This window comes from Ursus maritimus, unplaced genomic scaffold (genome assembly GCF_017311325.1).
Source record: "Ursus maritimus isolate PB19 unplaced genomic scaffold, ASM1731132v1 scaffold_24, whole genome shotgun sequence".
Classification (NCBI taxonomy): Eukaryota; Metazoa; Chordata; class Mammalia; order Carnivora; family Ursidae; genus Ursus; species Ursus maritimus.
In genome coordinates, this window is record NW_024424897.1 from 17,287,511 (window position 1) to 17,307,375 (window position 19,865).

At 48.6% G+C, this 19,865-nt stretch overlaps 1 protein-coding gene across 2 annotated transcripts; it reads left to right on the top strand.

Moving 5' to 3' along the window:
* Nucleotides 1-2,790: 2,790 nt before the first annotated feature.
* Nucleotides 2,791-19,819, top strand: GOSR2 (golgi SNAP receptor complex member 2). 2 transcript variants are annotated; one of them, XM_040640453.1, is made up of 6 exons: nt 2,791-2,904; nt 9,107-9,171; nt 10,702-10,810; nt 11,630-11,762; nt 13,752-13,892; nt 17,024-19,819. In XM_040640453.1, the coding sequence occupies exons 1-6, from the start codon at nt 2,876-2,878 to the stop codon at nt 17,183-17,185; spliced, it is 639 nt and encodes a 212-aa protein (XP_040496387.1). In that variant the 5' UTR covers nt 2,791-2,875; the 3' UTR covers nt 17,186-19,819. The 2 variants fall into 2 exon arrangements, with proteins under 2 accessions (XP_040496387.1, XP_040496388.1); XM_040640454.1 differs by lacking the exon at nt 13,752-13,892.
* Nucleotides 19,820-19,865: the final 46 nt, after the last annotated feature.

The window sequence follows — 19,865 nt, forward strand, 5'->3', positions numbered from 1 at the left end:
CGTGTGGAAGTCAGGGGTGCAGTCAACACTGAAAGAGACCATATTCTATGAATGTAGTGATTAAGGCCTGAAGAATTCAAGGAAAGACATAGTTGGAAGATATATTATTATAAATTTATACTAAAAAATTCTGAACAGTGAATTAATATTCACATTTTCCTGCCTACTCTAGGGAAAATTTGCCATTAAAGTGTCATCATCAATGAAACACAGTAACAAATTTTGGGTCACCGGAAGTCAGTATTCATGCAGTGTGAAGGATGACCCAGCATCATGAGTAATAACATAACCATCATTAAATAAATCAATCAATCAAGACTCAGTTCAGTTATCATCTTCTCTTTGAAGTCCTCTTGAATCCCCAAGCTAGGCTGAATGTCACTTCTCTGTCATCACATAGTTCTTAATCACCTCTATCCCACACTCACCACGTGGTATTCTAATTGTCCTTGTGGATGTTTCCTTTCTGTGTAGATGTGTATATTAAAGAAGGAAAAATAAGATGAAATCAGAGAGGGAGACAAATCGTAAGAGACTCTTAACTGTAGGAAGTAAACTGAGGGTTGCTGGAGGGGAGGTGGGGGAAGGATGGGGTAACTGGGTGATGGGCATTAAGAAGGGCCCTTGATGTACTGAGCACTGGATGTTATATGCAACTGATGAACCACTAAACTCTACCTCTGAAACTAATAATACACTACATGTTATTTAATTGATTTTAAATAAAAAAATAAAGAACTTCAATGGCAAGCTGATGGATGTTTTACCCATCTTTGTGCCCCAATCCTTGCATTACGCCTGATACATAGTATGAGTTTAATGAATATATGTATGAAGATTCATGGAAAGAGACCACTGGACTAGGTCAGGTAGACTCTGGTGAGCTAGAAAACAAATCTAGGAGAACAAAGGAGAGGTTGGAAGGCCAGCCACCCACAGAGATGTTGGCAGTATAGATAAATTGTCTAGGTGGCTTAGTCATAAAAGAAAAAGAAATGAGGTAAAAGTTAAAAGCACAGCAAGATGGAGGGATGGAGTTTTCTTCTGTTTAGAGAAAGCCCTACAGCCATATAAAAACCTAAAGAGCCTGAGAAGCAGAGGGGAAGTCCTCTGGACTTCAATTTCCTTATCTGCCTTACCCACCTCATTGGGATGCCCTGAGGTCCAAAGAAGAGCAACATATAGACATAAATATTCTTTGAGAAAATTTTAAATTTCTATCCAACCTCTAAAAGCTTCTAACTATAGAATTTTAAAAATCTGTAAATAAAAATCTATACATGACATTTAAGATCCCCCATGACTTAGCTCCAACTTTTCTTCTGACGCTATTATTGCCCCAAGTCCCCTAAACCCAGCCACGGGAGGTCTATGTTCTTTCTCTTTTCCTTTCCTCAAGCTATATCCTCAGCTTCAAATGCCCTTCATCTCCATTAGGCCAACGAAATAAACATGTACGGGGCGCCTGGGTGGCTCAGTCAGGTAAGTGACAGACTCTTGGTTTCTGCTAACGTCATGACCTCATGGGTGGTGGGATAGAGCCCAGTGTTGGGCTCTCCTGGGTGGGGAGTCTGCTTGAGATTCTCTCCCTCTCCCTCTGCCCCTCCTCCCCTGGGGCAAGCTGGCATGCACTCTCTCTAAAACAAATAAAAAAATCTTTAGGGGAAAAAAAACATTTACAGAGTGGTTAGTGTGTGCAAGACAGTGTTAAAACTGATTCTTAAAAACAAAAATAAAAACAAAACAAAAATCTACTGATTCTTGAAGGCCCCATTCGTAGGCTATTTAGTCCATGAACTCTTCTTGCTTTTCTTCAGAAAAATGGTACTTTGTATCATTTGTAGCACTTATTCTACCTGATAATGTGGCTTGAGGGCATGATTAGCCCGCTCAACAGACTATGAGAGATGAGACATTTGAGGGCTATCTTACTGGTATCCCCCCCCCCCCGTATCTGTGCCTGGTAGGTGCTCATTAATATTAGAATAAATGTAACAATGTTAGGGAAAGAATGTACATGGGTGGACAGTGTCTTGGGACGCAAAACTGGGTGGACTCCAGGATACAGGAAAATAAAAGCATCAACTTGTCAAAGGAAGAGGAACATCTCCTCCCTTGGGAGGAACTGCAGATAAGCCTGGGAGGGTGGACACGGGTTAGGTCTACGCGGAAAGACCGAAGCGTCCAAATCCTTCAAGTCCTAACTCAAATGCCACCTCTTCCATTTAAGTCTTTCCTGAATCTCCGACGGGGCTGACCCCCAGCTCGGCTCAGTCTCTTTGGACTTTCTCCCCTGTAGATGTTTATTTGTACACTTATCTTACTTCACCTCTTTGGAGGGCAAGGGGAACCCCGTTTCTCCCACAGCACACATGACACATGGTAACCACACATTCACTGTGAGTTTATTGGAAGGGTAAATGGCGGGGGGGCAGTAAGCGGACAGATTTGACATAGGAGAAGCCTGGGTCAGAAACTCCAGCGAAGAGTGAAACCTCCAGACCCACCGTTCGGCAGTTTCCAGGGCAGGGCAGGTATGCACCCGCTGTCCCGCTGCCAGCCTGGCTCTGAGGGCCTCACGTCGGTCCTCCCCGACTGCCCTGGTCAACGCCTGACTCGAAGCTGAAGACCGCCCCCCGCCAAAAACTAGGCTTCCTCGTCCCCGACCTGCGGCAGCGCCCTGACTACACTTAGCCTTCTTCTCCGGGCCTCTTCTCCCGGTGCCCTCCTCCTCTGTCGCCACCACCACCAGCAGGGCGCGCGTGGGGGCGACCCTGGCCGGCAGGAGGGGGCGGGGCCTGTGGCCGGAAGCCGGAAGCCGGAAGCGGGACTGTGAGGACGTGTTCCGAGGAAGGGACCCGGCGGGGCCGGCGACATGGAGCCGCTGTACCAGCAAACGCACAAGTGAGGGCCGCGTCGGGGCACGGGCGGGGGCGCAGCCAGGCTGGGCGAGGCCGGCTCCCCTGGCTGGGGCCTCGGGGCGTCCGCCAGTGTAGAGGCCGAGTCCTTCCGCCGGGGCGCTGCCGGGGGCAGCTCGGAAGCGCTCCAATCTCTGGCGGGGTGCCCAGGTCAGCGGCGGAGGGAGGGTCCCGCCTGATACGTGGGGACGTTGGGCCGGACGGCCCCTGGGATCTTGGAGGCCGCGACTACCTACCTACTAGGTAGACTAGGCGAAGGGAAAATCACACCTACAGATGATAATACTTTCTCCAGCACCTGCCAACTCGATGCTCTGGGTTGGTAGAGCTGGGGGGGAGTCAGGATCCCTACACAGAGTTTACTATTTACTTGGAACAGTCAAGGGACGTCCGAAGAAAGCTCTAAGGTGTGATAGGATGGGATGGAGGGTAAATGAGCAGTACAAACGGAATCTTCTTTAGCAATTTAGAAAGATCCATCATTGGGCTAAGGTCATCAGAAAAAGCTTATTATAGCTCACAGCTCCTAAATGATGTCAGCCCCTACTCTTCATTGACATTAATCTTGTTGCTGCTACATTATCCCCCCTTTTATTCTGATATGGTTTATACTAGAGACCATAATGATGAAGTGTTTGGTTTCGGTGAGTGAAAATAGAGAACCTACTTTGTAATGATATTAAAATGACAGAGTTTGCTCTCACCCTGGGAGCCCTAGTCTTATATAAAAATTATAGAAAGGGACTTTAAAAATTCGACCTGTGAGTTAATTGGAAAAGGAATGACAGTTCTCATGTTGCTAAGAAAGGGCAGGCCTTTTACAGTTTGTCTTTCCCCTCAAGTACTGAACCTGAGAGTTCTGATTCTAGCCGACTTCACCTTGTTTCTCTAATCTATAAAATGTTAGTTTGGGGCCGGTTAAACTTCCAGGCTCCTTTCAGCTTCATAATACTGGTGATTGAGTGTCTTAGAGAGGAAATACACAATTCTGTGAGCATCAGCAATTATTTTTTGCATTTGCAGAAACTAATGATTGTAGCTGAATTGACACAGCAGTAACTGAGCATATGAATTGTACTGGAACTTTGAACCCAATTTGTTGTTATCTCTTGCCATGTCCCTGAAAGTACATTGAGATCAATATTTTAAAGTTATGTATCTTGAAAACTCCTGAAGCGCCTGAGCAATGCGTGAAAAAAAAGGGTGAAAATCAGAATAAACATCTTACACTTTAATACTGCATTCAGAGGAATAAGTAGCCAGACTTCAATTTTTGATATTCCAGTGGTTGTAAAGGTGCCCATACTTGTCCCCTATATCCTCCAACATCATTCAGTGCCCTGCACCTTATTATCCCTAGAGATTCTGATTCGTTGTCTGGAACACAAAAGCAGCTCTATTTTTAACAAGTTCTCCGAGTGATTTTGATGAGCAGCTGGGTGGAAAAACTATTATTTTATCTCAAGACCAGTTTTTCCTTTTTTTTTGATTTTGCCTTCTGGTTAGAGGCTAATTGCAGTAGAGGCAAAGTCAGGGAGATGAGAATGACCAGATGGTTCCCACTGCTTTTAAGTAAAAACAACCACAAAGGTTTGTATGATGCTATGTAGGTTACACAACAGTTTCATACTGCATTTGGCTCTCTGAGCCTTTAAATAATTGTGATTGTTAGTACCTTATTTTACCTAAGACTGAGGTTCCAAGGAGTTAAATGACTTGTTCATGGTCCCTCCCCTGTGTAGTGGAACCAGAACTTGCAATCAGTATCTTTTAACTCCAAAACTGTTTCCTGCTCACAGTGGTCAGAGCAGCATGCATACAAAGTGGTGTGTATGAAGGAAGATGACGGTAGTTCCATGGACTTTTAAAAAGCAATTTCATTCTAAAATTCTTCCTAGATCTTCTACAGACTTTTTTTTTTTTTTTAAAGTCAGCGACAGTGACTTGCTGTTAGATCTCCCTGCTTGTTTATGTTATTACCCAAGCCCCCCATGCCCCCATGCTGGACAGGGCTAGGACTTCTGGTTTCTAGTGTCCGCACCCCCAAGTCACACCTGTGTATCACCTGTTCCTTATTGGCTTCAAGTGTGTTGTCTGAATTCCCAGTTCAGTTTAAAACAGATTTCCCCCTTGGCGTATAGTAGTTCCCACCATGCCATTCATACTTGCTTTCTTATTTTACATTTATTTCCTCGAGCATGAAATGTAGAGGTTGGAATCATTTTCTTGGCTCTATCTCTTCTAGTTCATTCAAAGCATATAATAGAGCTTAGATGGGAAAAGTCAGTAACGTTTCCCTACAACTAGAATTTATCCGTTTGAGCTTAGAAAATAGTAAAAGCCACCTGAAGGGTGTTTACAGGGTGGGTGTTGCCATCATCTCTCCCTTTGTCCTCACAGAATTTAAGAATTGAAGGGGTGGGGGCCTCCTGGGTGGCTCATTTGGTTAGGCACCGACTCTTGGTTTCGGCTCAGATCATGACCACAGGGTCATGGGATTGAGTCCGGTATCAGTCTCTATCCCTCTGTTGCGCCGTCACCCCCCCTCCCACCGCCACTTGCACACATGCACTCTCTCTCTCTCTCTCAAGAAATTAAAAAAAAAAGGACTGGCAAGATCTTCCATTCCAACACACTTTGATCAGGAAGACCCTTTATAAAACCCAAGGCAGTTCACGTACTCTGTGTTTAAATATGCAAGAGCTCTTTTTTTTTCTTCCTTTTCTGGAAGAGCAAGAGTTCATAGTTATGCTTGGGTTGGGGGGGAGGGGCACGGCTGAGGGGAAATCTGTCATCTTGAAATTTGGACCTTTTGGTTCCGAATCTCCCTTAAGGAACAGCAGTGGCGAACAAACCTGTTCCCCTTCGTATATGTTTTTTTTTTTTTTTTTAAGATTTTATTTATTTATTTGACAGAGATAGAGACAGCCAGCGAGAGAGGGAACACAAGCAGCGGGAGTGGGAGAGGAAGAAGCAGGCTCACAGCAGAAGAGCCCGATGTGGGGCTCGATCCCAGAACGCCGGGATCACGCCCTGAGCCGAAGGCAGACGCTTAACGCCACCCACGCCCCATCCCTTCGTATATGTTAGCTCTAGATATTTGAAGAGCAGCAGCTGCCCCCTTTAATTTAGGGTTTTTTCCCTTTTCTTTCCTCAGAGGCTTACTGTCACTGGCTCTTCTGGCCATTCCTCTTCGGGACTTGACTTCTAGAGTCTTTCCCGGCCGTCTCGTTCATCCATCTTCCATTAGGGGAAGCCTTTAACAGCCGGGGTCCTTTAACCGATGGCTCCCACGGTGGAGTGCCATTCGATATCATACATGTGACTTTTTAAAAAAGTCTGAAGTCAAAATGCTTTTCATCCCGGACAAAGTTTATCTTACTCTTTCAGACTTAATGAAAAATATTAATAGTTGTTTTGTGGTACAATATCCTAACCGCTCCTTGTAGCACAGAATCATGTGCAGGTTTCATAAACAGAAGTTGGGTTTTTTAAAAAATATTGAACAAAACATAGAGCCAGAGGCAGTCCTGTGGTGGAATGCTGGAATCTTCCCTAGCATCCCCTGGGTACCATCATTTAGCCCGCCCTGAAGCCCTCATCCTTGAAGTTTAAAGTACTTGTCAGTCCAATGGGAGAGATGTGGTCTCTCCTTATTTTTAATTTGCATTCTCCTGATGACCAGTCAAGTGGCGTGTCTGTTTATATCTGTTGACCGTTTGGGTTTTCTTTTCTGTCAGTTGCCCTTCGCCCGTTTTACAGAAGTGCTTTGTATGACTTTTCTATTGACCTGTAGCCTTTTTCTTACATATTCTAGACATTAGTCCTTTCTCATCTGCTCCAGGTATTTTCTAGTCTCTGCCTGTCTTTTTACTCGTTTATTTTTTTATAGTGTCTTCACTGTAGGAAAGTTTTTTGTTTTAACGTAGGCAAATTTACCAGCCTTGTGGTTTGTGAGGTTTGGGGGATAGTTTTGGTTTTTGTCTTGTTTAAGAAATTCTTTAACCTGAGTCATAGTATGTACTCCTATATTTTCTTCAGAAAGTTTTTTTAATTTAAATTCAGTTAATTAACATCTACTGTATTATTAGTTTCTGAGGTGGAGTTCGGTGGTCCGTCAGTTTCTTCAGCAAGTTTTAAAGCCTCGCTTTTTCCGTTTGGGCTTTAAACCATCTTGAGTTTGTTTTTGTGTGTTATGTGAGATACCGTCTTCTACGTGGGTAACAAACTGAGCCTTTGGCATTGATTGTGGTCCATTCTTTTCCCACTCATTTATGTCATCGAGTCCCCAAACATGGAGGACTCTTTCTAGCCTCTCTTCTTTGCTCTTGGGTCAGCGTTGGGGTCAGGGTTTGTCTGTCTGTCTCTGCACTGCTACCATATTGGTTTTATTATTATGGCTTTGTAATAAGTGTTCATAGCAGGTGGGACAAGTCATCTCTCTCGTACGTAATTCAGAGTTGTCTTGGATATTCTTTGCCCCCTACCCCCCCCTTTTTTTATGTTCCTGTTTCTGTCAGTACTGCTAATTTTCAGATTTGCTGTGTGAAGCTACCGTTGAAAATTTATCTCACTGCCAACATGCAGGCCTTCAGGCCTTCTGTGAAATCCTAATTCTCCCTTCCATCAGCATTGCCATGCGGTCCTCTGCTGCTGCCTCTGTGGTAACCCTGATCCAGTCGTTGGTTAAGTCAAGCTGCATCCCTACGTATGCCTCCAAATCTCCACGTGCCCTCATTCTAAACTATCAGGACTTACCTTACTGGAGTAGCAGTCTGGGCCCTCCGTCTCTGGTAGTGATTTCTAGTTTCCTCTCGGGGCCGTGGGTCTCACCCAGGCGCACTCAGAGTCATTAGAGAGTGGGCCTTGCTTCTTGTGCCACGGGTCATGTGTAGAGGCTACAGGAAAGCCCTGGAAAAGACAAGAGGAAGTTGAAAACAAATTTGGGCTCCTTTGCTTGCATTGGTCAACTTGGGTTCACAGTTTGTGGTGCCCATGGTGGGAGGACAGCGGCTGACCTTTCCCTCAGGGGTTGGAGGTGATAGAAGAGCTCAGCTGACTCCTTCTCTGTGCCTCTAAGGTGGAGAGACCAGAAGCACCGGGAAGCGGTTGTCAGGGGCAGCATAAGCAATGTTCCAGGCCTGATCACAGAGGCCTGCTAGGAAGGGCTCCGAGGGTGACCTTGGCCAAGCCCAGGGGAGCCTCTGGAGAGTGCTCCAGGGCCTGACGTCTGGGACCACGCTAGAGGTCCAGGGTACAGTGTTGCATTTCCAAATGAGATCGCAATCGCCTGGTATTGCCAGGGAAAGATGTTTACCAAACAGGAGATCCCTATCTTTCAGGACCTTCTCTGATCGTTTTCTCCAGCTAATCGCCTCATCCCTTCTCCCCTCCGACCCCGACTCTTTCAGGGTGGCCAGCCTGCTTGGGGTCCACATGACAGGCCCTTTTGCCTGTCATTTTCTCCATCTCTTCCCTCACCAGTCCATGTGTCCCAGCTGCAAAATGATCTTCAGAACTCGCCGCACCCCACCAGTTTCCCCCAGCGTACTCTTTTGTGTACTTGCCTTTGCTTGGCCCCACCCTTCCTCTGCTTCCTTTTTGTTTATACTTGTATGTATGAGTGCTCTCTCAAATCTTCTGGGGACTTCTCATGTGCCTCTGGCCTGTCCTTCCTAATTACATTGTTTCTCAAGGACAAGGATTATATCTATCCTGCCCTTTGACTCTCCCAAGTACAGACCAGCGCCTAGCACACTGGGTCAAAGACCAGCGAGTGGGATTGGCTGGGTCCAGATTGAGGTTTATCACTTGCTGTGTGACCTTGAACAAGCTACATAACCTTTCTGGGCTTCCGTTGTCTTATTTACAAAATGAAGATGATAACGGTCCTTTCCTCGTGTGGTTATTGACTTTGCGGAGTGTCTTAGATGTGGCAAAGCGCTCAGGTAGTGCCGCCCGTCGGTGGTGTTATTAACATGATTAACATCGTCGCATTAACCTTATTCACGTTAAAATATCAGAAACCCCGCCGACACGCGGCCTGAAGTGCTGCTTACAAATTTCACGGTTCAGCGATGCTGTCAATTTACATCGGTTACATGTTGGCATCAGAAAACGTGTCTTTCCCGACCGAAGCACTGTTGATGACTCCTGTCTCTCTCATTTCCTCTCTCTTCCTTTGATAGGCAGGTCCACGAGATCCAGTCTCACATGGGACGCCTGGAGACAGCAGACAAGCAGTCTCTGCACTGTGAGTAATTAACTATGGAGACCAGAGTCCTTTCTCTGATGACACGACGCTAATGGGCTGGGTTTCCTGACCGCATTTCTGCCTCGGGGGCTTAATGATTCAGCGCAGAATGAGTTCTGTTGTTACGGTGGACAGAAAAACCCTCCGGCAAAGTCCCTCACTTCCCTGATTGCGCCCTGTGGAATCCCACAAGTCTTATCCACCATTACCCCTCCACTCAACCTGACATGGCCCTATGGGAATGGACGTCCTCTCCTCCATCTGTCTTAATCTAATTACCGAGCCCTTGGAGGAATGTGCTCCGCACCCACTCAGAGATGTTTAGCTGGAATCGGTCGTTTCTTTTGAGCTGAGAACTGTGGCTAAATTTTAGGAGGATTATTCAGACCCGAATAGCAATATTAATTAGTTTAGTTCCCACACCGTGGTTCCTTTGGAGAAGGGCCCTGCTTTTTGTTTCGTAGTTTCTTGGCTGTGGTAGGAGAAGGTCCTCCCTCGGAGCTGGTCAGACGGGCACCGCTGCACCGCACACGCTGCGGAGGCCACCCCGTCACCTCCCTATCTGGCCCCCAGCACGGCCGGTCCTGTCCGCTCACGCCTCCTGTCCACAGCTTCAAGAGCGTCTCCGGGTTCTGTGCCCACCGCGTTCTCCTCTAAACTGTGTGTGTGCGCTGCAGGTTGGCCCAGGAGGGTGACCTTGTTGGCCGCCATCGTGCCTTTCTGGGGCGAGAGGCCGTCTGGGTGCCCTTCTCTGCACTGATTAGTGTCCATCGGCTCTGTCGGCCTTCCCAACGTTCCCCTTGTCACACGATTCAAAATGGAAAAGCGGTCATTTCGACTGTTTGTCAAAAGGGATAAGGAAAATGAGTGTATTTATCATATCTTTACCTCTGTGGATTCTTTCCTGGGCCTTTCCTAGTGATATTTGGTCTATTTTGGGGACGTCAGCGTCAGCCTGCCCATTCTTACAGAAAGCCTTAAGGGAGCGTTCCTCTGTGTTTCACACACTAATCTTCCCCTTTGTGCTCTTTTTTTCTTTTAACCTCATTACTGTAGGGAATTCAATTGGCAGCCTTTTTACTAGATATTTATAACTCGTATCTGAGAATAATCTCAAAGGAAAGGAGACCTCATTCTGTTTCAGAAGATACTGCATTTTGCTTAAAATATTTTGTGTCTAAAAGCAAGAAATTTATTTCTACAGAGTTATCTAGCTTTTTTAAAAATTGGCATTGTTATGGCTTTAACAGCTGTGTGTGTGTGTGTGTCTGTGTGTGTGTGTGTGTGTGTCTGTGTGTGTGTGTTTGTGTGTGTGTGTCTGTGTGTGTGTGTGTTTAGAACAACATTTACAGAGTCACTTAGTAGAACTTGTATTTCTTCCAGTTATTCACTAGCATATGCGTTTTTCTCCTTTTCAGATGTGTTTCTTTGAATTTATTGGGTATGGAAAAAAGACGTGTTTAATGTACTGTTCTAATTTAAGTTCGCTGTCTCTTTTCCAGCAATTATTCTTTTTTCTCTTTTGTGCAGTAGTAGAAAATGAAATCCAAGCACGCATAGACCAGATATTCAGCCATCTAGAACGTCTGGAGATTTTGTCCAGCAAGGAGCCCCCTAACAAAAGACAGAATGCCAAACTGTGAGTATTCTGACACCCTCAGCCCGTCAGGACTACCCCAGGGCGAGGCTAGCCAGTATTCTGAAAATCCATTTACACATTGAAAAACTGAGACTCTGTAAAGATAAAGTTCCCTTAAAGGGCATGATTCCATTTCAGTGATGCTTCCTCAAAGGAAAAAGCCTGTGAGGTTAGTGGCTCAGAAGCCTCGTGTCTCCTTATGTTGGGTCATTTTAAAATTTTGCCTCCTATACTTTTTTTTCTGACCAGACCCGTGGCCACTTGAAGCCTGCTGCCGCCAGAGAGGTTTGCTCTGGCCTTTGGTTCCCGCTGCCTTCTTGGGTTGAAATGAAATCTTGCCCTTAATCACTTCAATCAGTCTATTTATCATGAAATGCCGATCTCATGTTTGATACTCCCCCGTGAAATTAAAATGAACCCCCCCCACCTCCACCCCAGCCCCCGTTCCCAAAAGTTTTATGAAACTTTGTTGATGCTTTACTCGAAAAGACGCCCTTGGGCTTCTTCTTGGAAAGCGATACAGTCCGTAGAAGGTCAGGGAGAGGTCCTTGAGTCTGTTTCCTGTCACCTGTTCCCTGTCATACATCCCGACCAGCAGATGCTTAAGTAAAGCTGCTAGAATCTTGTGGGCTGGAACCACAAGCTGCTTCTTTTTTTTTTTTCCAACATCCTTGATCAAAATCAGATGATTTTGGTGGGGATAACGCACAGTGGGGTAAGGAGAAGCAAGGAAACATCTTTCTTGAATACAGAGCCTGGCCACTGCGGGTGTGCAGCCCTGGGTTCCTGGAATGTAATCTCTCTCTCCATCAATTCCAGTCGTGTTGACCAGTTAAAGTATGATGTCCAGCACCTGCAGACCGCTCTCCGAAACTTCCAGCACCGGCGATACGCAAGGGAACAGCAGGAGAGACAGCGAGAGGAGCTTCTGTCTCGCACGTTCACCACTAACGTAAGCCAGGCTCCGGGGTGGGGACCCACAGGCACTGGCAGCTCCCTGGAGCTGTGGCCGGGGTCTTGGAGCTTCATCCTTTTTGGGGGTGGCTGAAGCCGACCGAGGAGGAGAAGCTAACCGGAAATGATGGTGGCCTTTGTGCATTGCCACCGACGCTAGACCCAGACAGGGACTCTCTTTTGCTAACACAAAAGCGCGAAAAGGAGGCAGTTACGCTGGGGGAGTGGGCAGAGGTAAAAATGACCTGGTTTGACCGGGAGGTGGAAGTTCACATGGTGGAAACGTTTTTTTCTGATCGAAGAGAGACAGATGATGAGAACGGAGCTGTTTGTCAGGAGGGCAGCGGTCCAAAGCTGCCTTGGGGCGCTCGTCGCTGTGCTGTGTCTGCGTGTGGCTCCAGGGTCGGATGCGTGAAAATGGTTTTGCTCTGAATCTGAGCAGCAGTTTGGAGGAATTTGTTAATGGGTACTTTGTTTTGGATGGATCGCTTAACTTTGATCCTATTCAAAAGTGGCCTGTTGGTTTGCATGTTTGATTTTGGGGACACCCTTGGCCCTGCCCTTGAGTCTCGATGTGGGAGCATTTCCTGCACACGGCTGTAGCGCACACTGGCCTTTTTCATGTCCTGCGTCATATTTTCCACCAGGCGAGGGGGGCTTGGGGGTCTTTTTGTTTTGTTTTACAGAGAAGTTCATTTTCTAACAAGGTCTTAGCATTCTCAGCCTGCAGTCAGAATTCAGATCAGTCCACATTTCACAGAGGTTTGTCTCTGCCGTGTCCCCACTGGCAGTAAATTTCCCTGAGTGTTTCAGAATGTGCCTGCGTCGTTTCCGCTTCTCTAGGGCAAGCAGTCACGTATCCGTGAGTAACAGTTCGACAGTGTAATGAGGACGTGCTGCTGGTAGAGCGCTAAGCCTAGCTGCCTTTAGCTTGTGAAGAAAGGCAAAGCCGTGGCTCCTCCCCGTGAGAAGCTCCCGTGTGAGACTGAGAGCAGATGCGTGAGAAAGGATCCGAATATGCAGCAAGAGGCGGTGGTTTAGCCCCTTGGGGGTGATTGAAAGAGGTGAGAAGGACACTGCCTGCCAGACCGAAGCCTGTGCCATTGTCGGGAGGCAGGAAAGAATGGAAGTACAGCCAGTCCTGACCGACTTCTGTATACAGCCCACTCTGGTGTAAACTTAGAGCCCCAGGGCCAGTCTCAGAGTTTGTCTCTCCAGGATGGTTAAGAGGGCAGGCTCGGCACACTCGGTAGTGAGATGCAGGCCCCACTGGCCTTAGCAGCCGTGCGTATCTCAGACAAGCCGTTCACCTCCCTGGGCTTCCATTTCTTCACCTCTAAAACGGGGACACTACAGTAGCCACGTCGTGACATTAGAATGTGGATGAGGCGAGCTTAGCGTGATGCGCACGCAGGGTGGAAAGCGCTTGATCGTCCGTTTTTCCCTCCCTCCCTCCCTTTCTTTACAGCCCCTTTCTTGCCTGCTTAGGAGAATTGTCCCATCCAGGCCACCGTTAGAGCCTTCGATGGAAAGCACGGGCTCCTCTGTCCTGAGTCTCAATCTAATGGCAGCGATAAGCTGTGGATAAAACAGCTGCAGAGCAAAAGCAAACATTTAATACTGTGTGAAGGGAAAGCCGAGGAGAGGAACAAGTTCACAGTCAGAGAAGTAGAGAAAGCGAGGCCTTGAAGGACTGACGTTTTTCCTAAGCGGTGGTCACGGTAGAGGCAGGAATCGACGAGCCTTGTGTAGCAGAGTTCATTTGACATTTGCGGAGTCACGTCGCTCTTCCTCTGAGCGAACAGAAGCCACCCCCGGTCTTAGCTTTGCTTTTTCCTCTCTGTGAGGTTCCTCTGATCCTTGCGCCGTTCCCTCTGGCCGTTCCTCTGGCTTGGCCTTGGCCGAAAGGCAGAGCGGCCGGATGCGGTGGGAGCCCAGGAGCGGACCGGCCCGCAGCGCTAACGCAGTGTCTGCGTCTCTTTCACAGGACTCTGACACCACCATCCCAATGGATGACTCGCTGCAGTGCAACTCCTCCCTCCAGAAAATTCACCACGACGTGGATGAGCTCATTGGAGGAGGGCACAGTATTCTGGACCAACTGAGGGCCCAGAGACTGACCTTGAAGGTGGGGGCCCTTCTGGGGGACAGGGAAAAGGCCCCTTGTTTTGGCCTCATCCAGCAGTTTGGTCCCTGCGTTTACACAGCGGTTCCGTGTGCTCACGTTGTGAGATTCTGATGGAGTCTGGGATCCTTCCTGTCGGAGCTGAATTATTGCGAGTCCACAGGTCACCACGCTCCCTTCGCCAGTAGCTGTTTCTTGCACTCGCAGCGAAGCATAATTTGGCATCTCTCGGTATCTAGGTCCTTTGCCATTTACTGAACCTCTCCTGAAAGTGACTGCTACAGAAGGAACCAGTAAGACCAAGAAATTCCAGTTTCAGAAAGGACAGAATCCACGATTCTGAGAAGGCAGATGCGGCCGTACTTGGCGCCTCGTCTTCCCGTGGCTTCCCAGACAGCCCCCCCCCCGCCCCCCATGGACCACTCCTGTGCTCCTGTAACCGAGCCCCCTAGGGTCGCGCTGGCTGACCGGCAGCAGACAGCTTCCAGAGCACTGGGTGCTGACCCATAGCACCGCCATACTCTCATTAGTCACAGGTGTTTCTAGAAGCCCTGCCCCATTGGCTGAGACTCAAACCCCCCTGGGAGTGGTTTACAGAAACATTACACAGATTCTGATGTCAGTCGTGGTGTTTCAGCCTCAGCCCTTTTCCTGTATCAGCCCTGATGGATAATGGGGTGTGGGCTGTGCCTATTATCAGGGTGTGGTCCCCTGTGAACGAAGCACTCCCAGCCACTGAGCTGTGAGAATCAGTCACTCGGAAGTGTGAGCTTTATCTTAGTTTTTGTTGGACCACGTTGAGCCTGTCAGCTCCGCAGGACTTCAGTACGTTGCTGAACAGTCCCTGCCGTCTTTACCAGGGAGAAGGTCAGGCGAGCTGTGAGGGACACTTGACCTCCTGCCGCTGGCTGCAGTGCTTCTGATGGTCTCTGACAGCTTCACGGGTGCCCCTCTTTCCTAGCGGCCACCTGCAGTCACCTGAACTGATACATGATGATTCATCTGCCCTGTCTTTAGAAAACTGCCCATATCCCAGGAAAACAGTAAAACCCTTTTGTTTATTTATGTTAAGAGAGCGTGCATGAGAGCAGGGGGTGGGGGGAGCTGGCAGAGGGAGAGGGAGAATCTTAAGCAGGCTCCATGCCCGTCAGGGGCTCCATCCCACACCCCTGAGATCATGACCTGAGCCGAAATCAAGAGTCGGACACTTACCGACTGAGCCCCCCAGGCGCCCCCATAAAACCCTTTTAGGACAAGACTCACCAATTCACACAAACGTCAACTTGGTGGGGGTTAGAGCTTCTTGTTAAAGCCAGTGTGTTCACTTCCCACGAAGTCTGGTGTCACCAGGGAGTCCAAGCAACATCTGCGCCTCCGCTGTCCCCAGAAGGAAGTGCTGGGAAGCCTGCGAGGCGGGTGGAGTTGGAATGAGAGGGTTCTAATTCAGTTCCCTCTGCGCACCCATACTACTGCCTACCTGCCTTTTGTCTCTTGATTCCCTCCACCCACCTGCCACCCCGCTCCCTCTGGGGTTTTTCTGCCTAAACCATTTGAAAGCGACATAAGGGAAAAGCATGAAGGAATTGGGCCATGATTTGGAGAAATTTGTGGTTGGAAAGAAATACATTTTTTTGAAGTTTATGTTAACTTTCAGGTGATTTCAGAAGCTTGATACTTGCACTTCATACAGTGATGAAATAATCTCTCAGAGCTTAGCAGAATCTTTAGCTGAATTTTACCATCACTGTCGTGGAAACAAACACGTCCCTGGCCTCCTCTGGCAACAGTAAAGTTGGACTCGAGAGCCCCCTCTCAGTGAGGCTCGTTCGTCAGTGTCTGGGCTGAACCCAGGTTTTGAATTCCTGTCCGCGATGCCTCATGTTGTTTTCACTTCTGCCTCTTCTCTCTTGCTTGTTAATGCATCGTTCGTTTAAAAAATGCATGGAGGGCGTTAGTTCAGATGCCGTCCGTAGGATGCCGTGGGTGGTGCGTGTGGAAGTGGATCAGGTCTGCCCCAGGAGTCCTTTATACTCGATACTTCGTAAGAAATTGAGTGTGCTTAAAAACAAAAATTAGAAAGCAGAGAGGAAGGGCAGGCTGGGTGGTGTGGGCTGTTGATTTAGGAGTAAAATACCCTTTTGGTTTTGGTGGCATTTATGTAAGGAGTCAGGCCCTGTGGAAAACCTGGATGTTGACCCACACGTTACACGCCAAAGAATCCCAGAGGTTTCTGCTCTACGAGGTGAAAGGGCTGATAGCCAGGACTTTGGAGTTAGGGAACAGAGGAGAAGTTTTTCGATACTCCCTTTTACAAAAATACATAAAACATTCCAACATAAAAAATTTTTCTTGAGGTATACTGTACGTGCAGGTGAACAGATCTGATTTGTGCGGGTCGTTGCGTTTTGGTAAACGCACCCCCTTTGTAACTCACACCGCTCTCAAGACAGAGACCACTTCCATCGGCCCTGGACAATCCCTCCTGCTTTTCCCAGCCAGTCAGCCCCTCCTTCCAGGCAACCATTGTTTTGATTTCTCACCATAAAGTAGTTTGCCTGTTACTGGACTTCATATAAATGTATTCGGAAGTGTGACTTCTTCCTCTCAGGAGGAAGCTCTTTCATATTGTTCCATGTCGGTCATTAGGTCCTTTTTATTGTCAAGGAGTATCCCCGTTATGCAGGTTCACTGGACGTGGTTTACCCGTTCTCTGGTTGACGTACACCCGTATTGTTGCCGGTGTTTCAATATTCTCCCATGTTTTCCTTTAGAAGCTTTATGTTTAATTCTGTGATCCATCTCAAATTCATTTTTGTGCATAATATGAATTGAGGATCTTCTCACGCATAGACACGTGTATGATGTATAGGAGACGTGTGCGTGTTTCCGTGATACGTATGTGTGCTAGAGTCCGTTGTTCCAGCACATTTGTGGAAAAGGATTTTCTTGCCTCCATGCTTTGCTCTGGTTCCTTGATCAGAAGTCATTTGACCTTATGTGTGGATCTGTTTCTGATTAATCATGCTGCCTTTTACGTGCTTCCCGCGTGACCAGGAGACCGTCTGTTGGTTAAGTCCCATTCCTTGGCAAGACGAGCTGATGGTGGGTTTTCTTTCTCTGCTTGTCTGCCCCAGGGGACTCAGAAGAAGATCCTTGACATCGCCAACATGCTGGGCTTGTCCAACACTGTGATGCGGCTCATCGAGAAGCGGGCTTTCCAGGACAAGTACTTCATGATCGGCGGGATGCTGCTCACCTGCGTGCTCATGTTCCTCGCGGTGCAGTACCTGACGTGAGCCGGCCCGGCCCGCGGCTGCGCGTCGCCCCCGCCGCGTGAGAGTCTGCGTGAGAGCGTGTGCGCGAGCGAGGGGGTCCCGCAGGCGCCTCCCGGAATGTATGCCCTTCGTAACTGTGAAGACCACTTGGAAGTAATTGTGATGTGTAACCCAGTGGGGGTTTCAAACCTGCTCTGTGTTCTGGAATACCTTGGAGGGGGAGTTAGTGCCACCAGGATGCATGAAGCTTAGGAAATGAAAGCAGTACCTGTTCTCTCTCTCTCTTTCTTTCTTGCCCTCCCTGGGGGAGGAAGTGCCGTAAGGGTAAGGGATGAAGAAGGAAGGAGGAGGGAAAGAACGGCTTTGCTGGTTTTGTCCACGTAGCCGACGCGCACCCCGGAAGGCTTTCGTAGTGAGCCTTGCAGATGGACTGTCCGCTTTGTCGTCATCTGGCCCTTCTGGCTCCTGACGGGTGGGTCAGAGCAGGAGCAAAACGGAGGGGAAAGAGGCCTTCTTTTCCTGCGTCATGGCAACAGATGGGTTTCCATGCTTCTGGTACTAGCTTCCCCCACCCCCCAGTGACATGCAGATGACTAACTGCTGACACTTGTCACCCTGCCCTGGAAGCGGCTACCTAGAGGAAACAGGCACCGATGCTACTGCAGGCAGCAAGTAAGATTTTCCACATTACGGTGGTTGGGTGTTGCTCCTTTCTAAAGTGAGGCCAGTATTATTCCCTGAGAGTGTTCGGTCTTGAGACTGAAGACCCTAATCACTGATGTCTTTTCCAGTGCTTCATAGAATGGGTGGCCTCTGCGGTTCCAGGACCGCAGCCTGGCGTCCTGCCCAGGCTCTGGCGGGCCTTCGCCCCCGAGAAAGTCACTGTGCATGGAGGTTAGTGTTGTGTCCGTTACAGCGTCTTCTCGAGTTTTAGCATCTCCGACTCTCTGGCTCTCTTCCCTTCCCTGAAATCTAGCAGCTGCCAGCCAGGCCTCCATTCTGCCGAGCCAGTGTGGGCAGGCGTCACCCTGGAGACGTCCCTGGTGCCCTGTGAGTCTCTGTTGTCAGGGACCTTTTTCCTTCTCTGACCAACCCCTGGATCAAGGCTGTGCTGGTACCTGGTGTATTGTGGAATTTATTGTAAAGCCAGCCTCTCTGTTGTGACTGAGCACTGCAAGTACTAGAAAGAGCTGGTTAGCATGTGTTTTCATCTGTCACAGGCCCTACCAGCCCCCAGGCTCAGTAGCCTTATGGCAAGACAAAAATAATACCTAGAATTTCCCAGAACCGGAACCCTGGTCGGTATTCACTTCACCTGTGATTGTCCTGCCCCACCTGCGTCCTGTGTTTGTTTTTCGTCGCCTGGACAGTCATCTGTCTTTTTTTCTGCGTGTGTTCCATTCCACCTCCCTTACTTACCTCCCACCTGTTCCTCCTGTAGCAGTTTTGGTCTTTTCAGGCATACCCTCCGGCGAATGTGTCTTAACTGTCAACAGATTTTTAACACGAGTTTTTCCCGGTGCTGGTCGCACACTTGGTGGGCTCTCCATTGCTCCTACCCCTCTGCACTCACCAGGGGCCCTGGGTTTCCAAGGAAGGGGGACTCTCTGACCCTCTCATGAAAGGGTCGCGGGCCCTGCCAGAGTGAGAATGGTGGCCTGGAGGGTAGACAGAGGAGTCTGGGCACCGAGGTCTGACTTTGGGGAGGTGAAATTTCCAGCACCGCCAGTACTCCTGCCAGCACAGGGATCCCAGCAGTCCATAAAGAGGGTTCCATAAAATGGATTTTTAAACTGCACAGACCCGGGTGTCCTATTCCCTGGACATCTGAGGATCCTGCAAAGAGCTTCCTTTAGAGGAAGGTGCATAAGGAACAACTGAGCCGTGCGGACCTGGACTCCAGGGGCGGGGGGCAGAAACTCCCCCGCCCCCACCCTGCATTGCTGGCGGGATAGATCTGTTGGTAGTGTACAGCGCGTGTTCACACGCTTGCCTTCCCAGTGAGCGCTCGTCCGCACGAGCCAGGAGTAAGGCTTTCCGTCCTGCTGTACTTGGAGAGCCCTTCTCCCTACTTTGTGATGCAAGTTACAGAGGCAGTTTGAGGGTCTTTACCGCCTGGGGCTAGGGAACAGCAGCCGCAGTGTGTCTGGAGACCCAGGGGCACCGAGATGGCACAAGCTGGCTTTCCGTGTCCTGTGAGAAACACACCTTGGCCTAACTGGGTGCTCCCGTCTCCACAGCACCCCTCCCCTCCCCCGCCAGAGTATAGGGAAGGTTCCAGGCCAGGGAAGGAGCACCCTCTAGTGGAGCTGGGGTGAAGTCTTAAGCAGCTGTGAGAATCTCCGGGGGGCAGCACCCATGACCTTGTACAGGACTTGGGTGTGCCCGGGGCCCTTGAAGACAGGTGGGTTGTCAAGGAGTGTGGGAATATCTTCATTCCATGGAAGTGTACTCCAGGTGCGACCACCTTCAGAAAAACCAAACTCAAAGACCCAAGTAAGTAGGAGAGTCTTGATTTTTATACGAGGCGTCTCTGCTGGGTTTTCCCAAAGTCTTCTGCCCTGATGAACTTAAGTGGGTTTCGTTTGCAGATCTGGATGTGTACCTGTTGTTTTTGAAACACGTCAGTTAAATAAAGTTGAGATTGATATTTTATTTAGAAAATTATCTTTTGTAACTGATGACCCCTTTTATAAAGTTC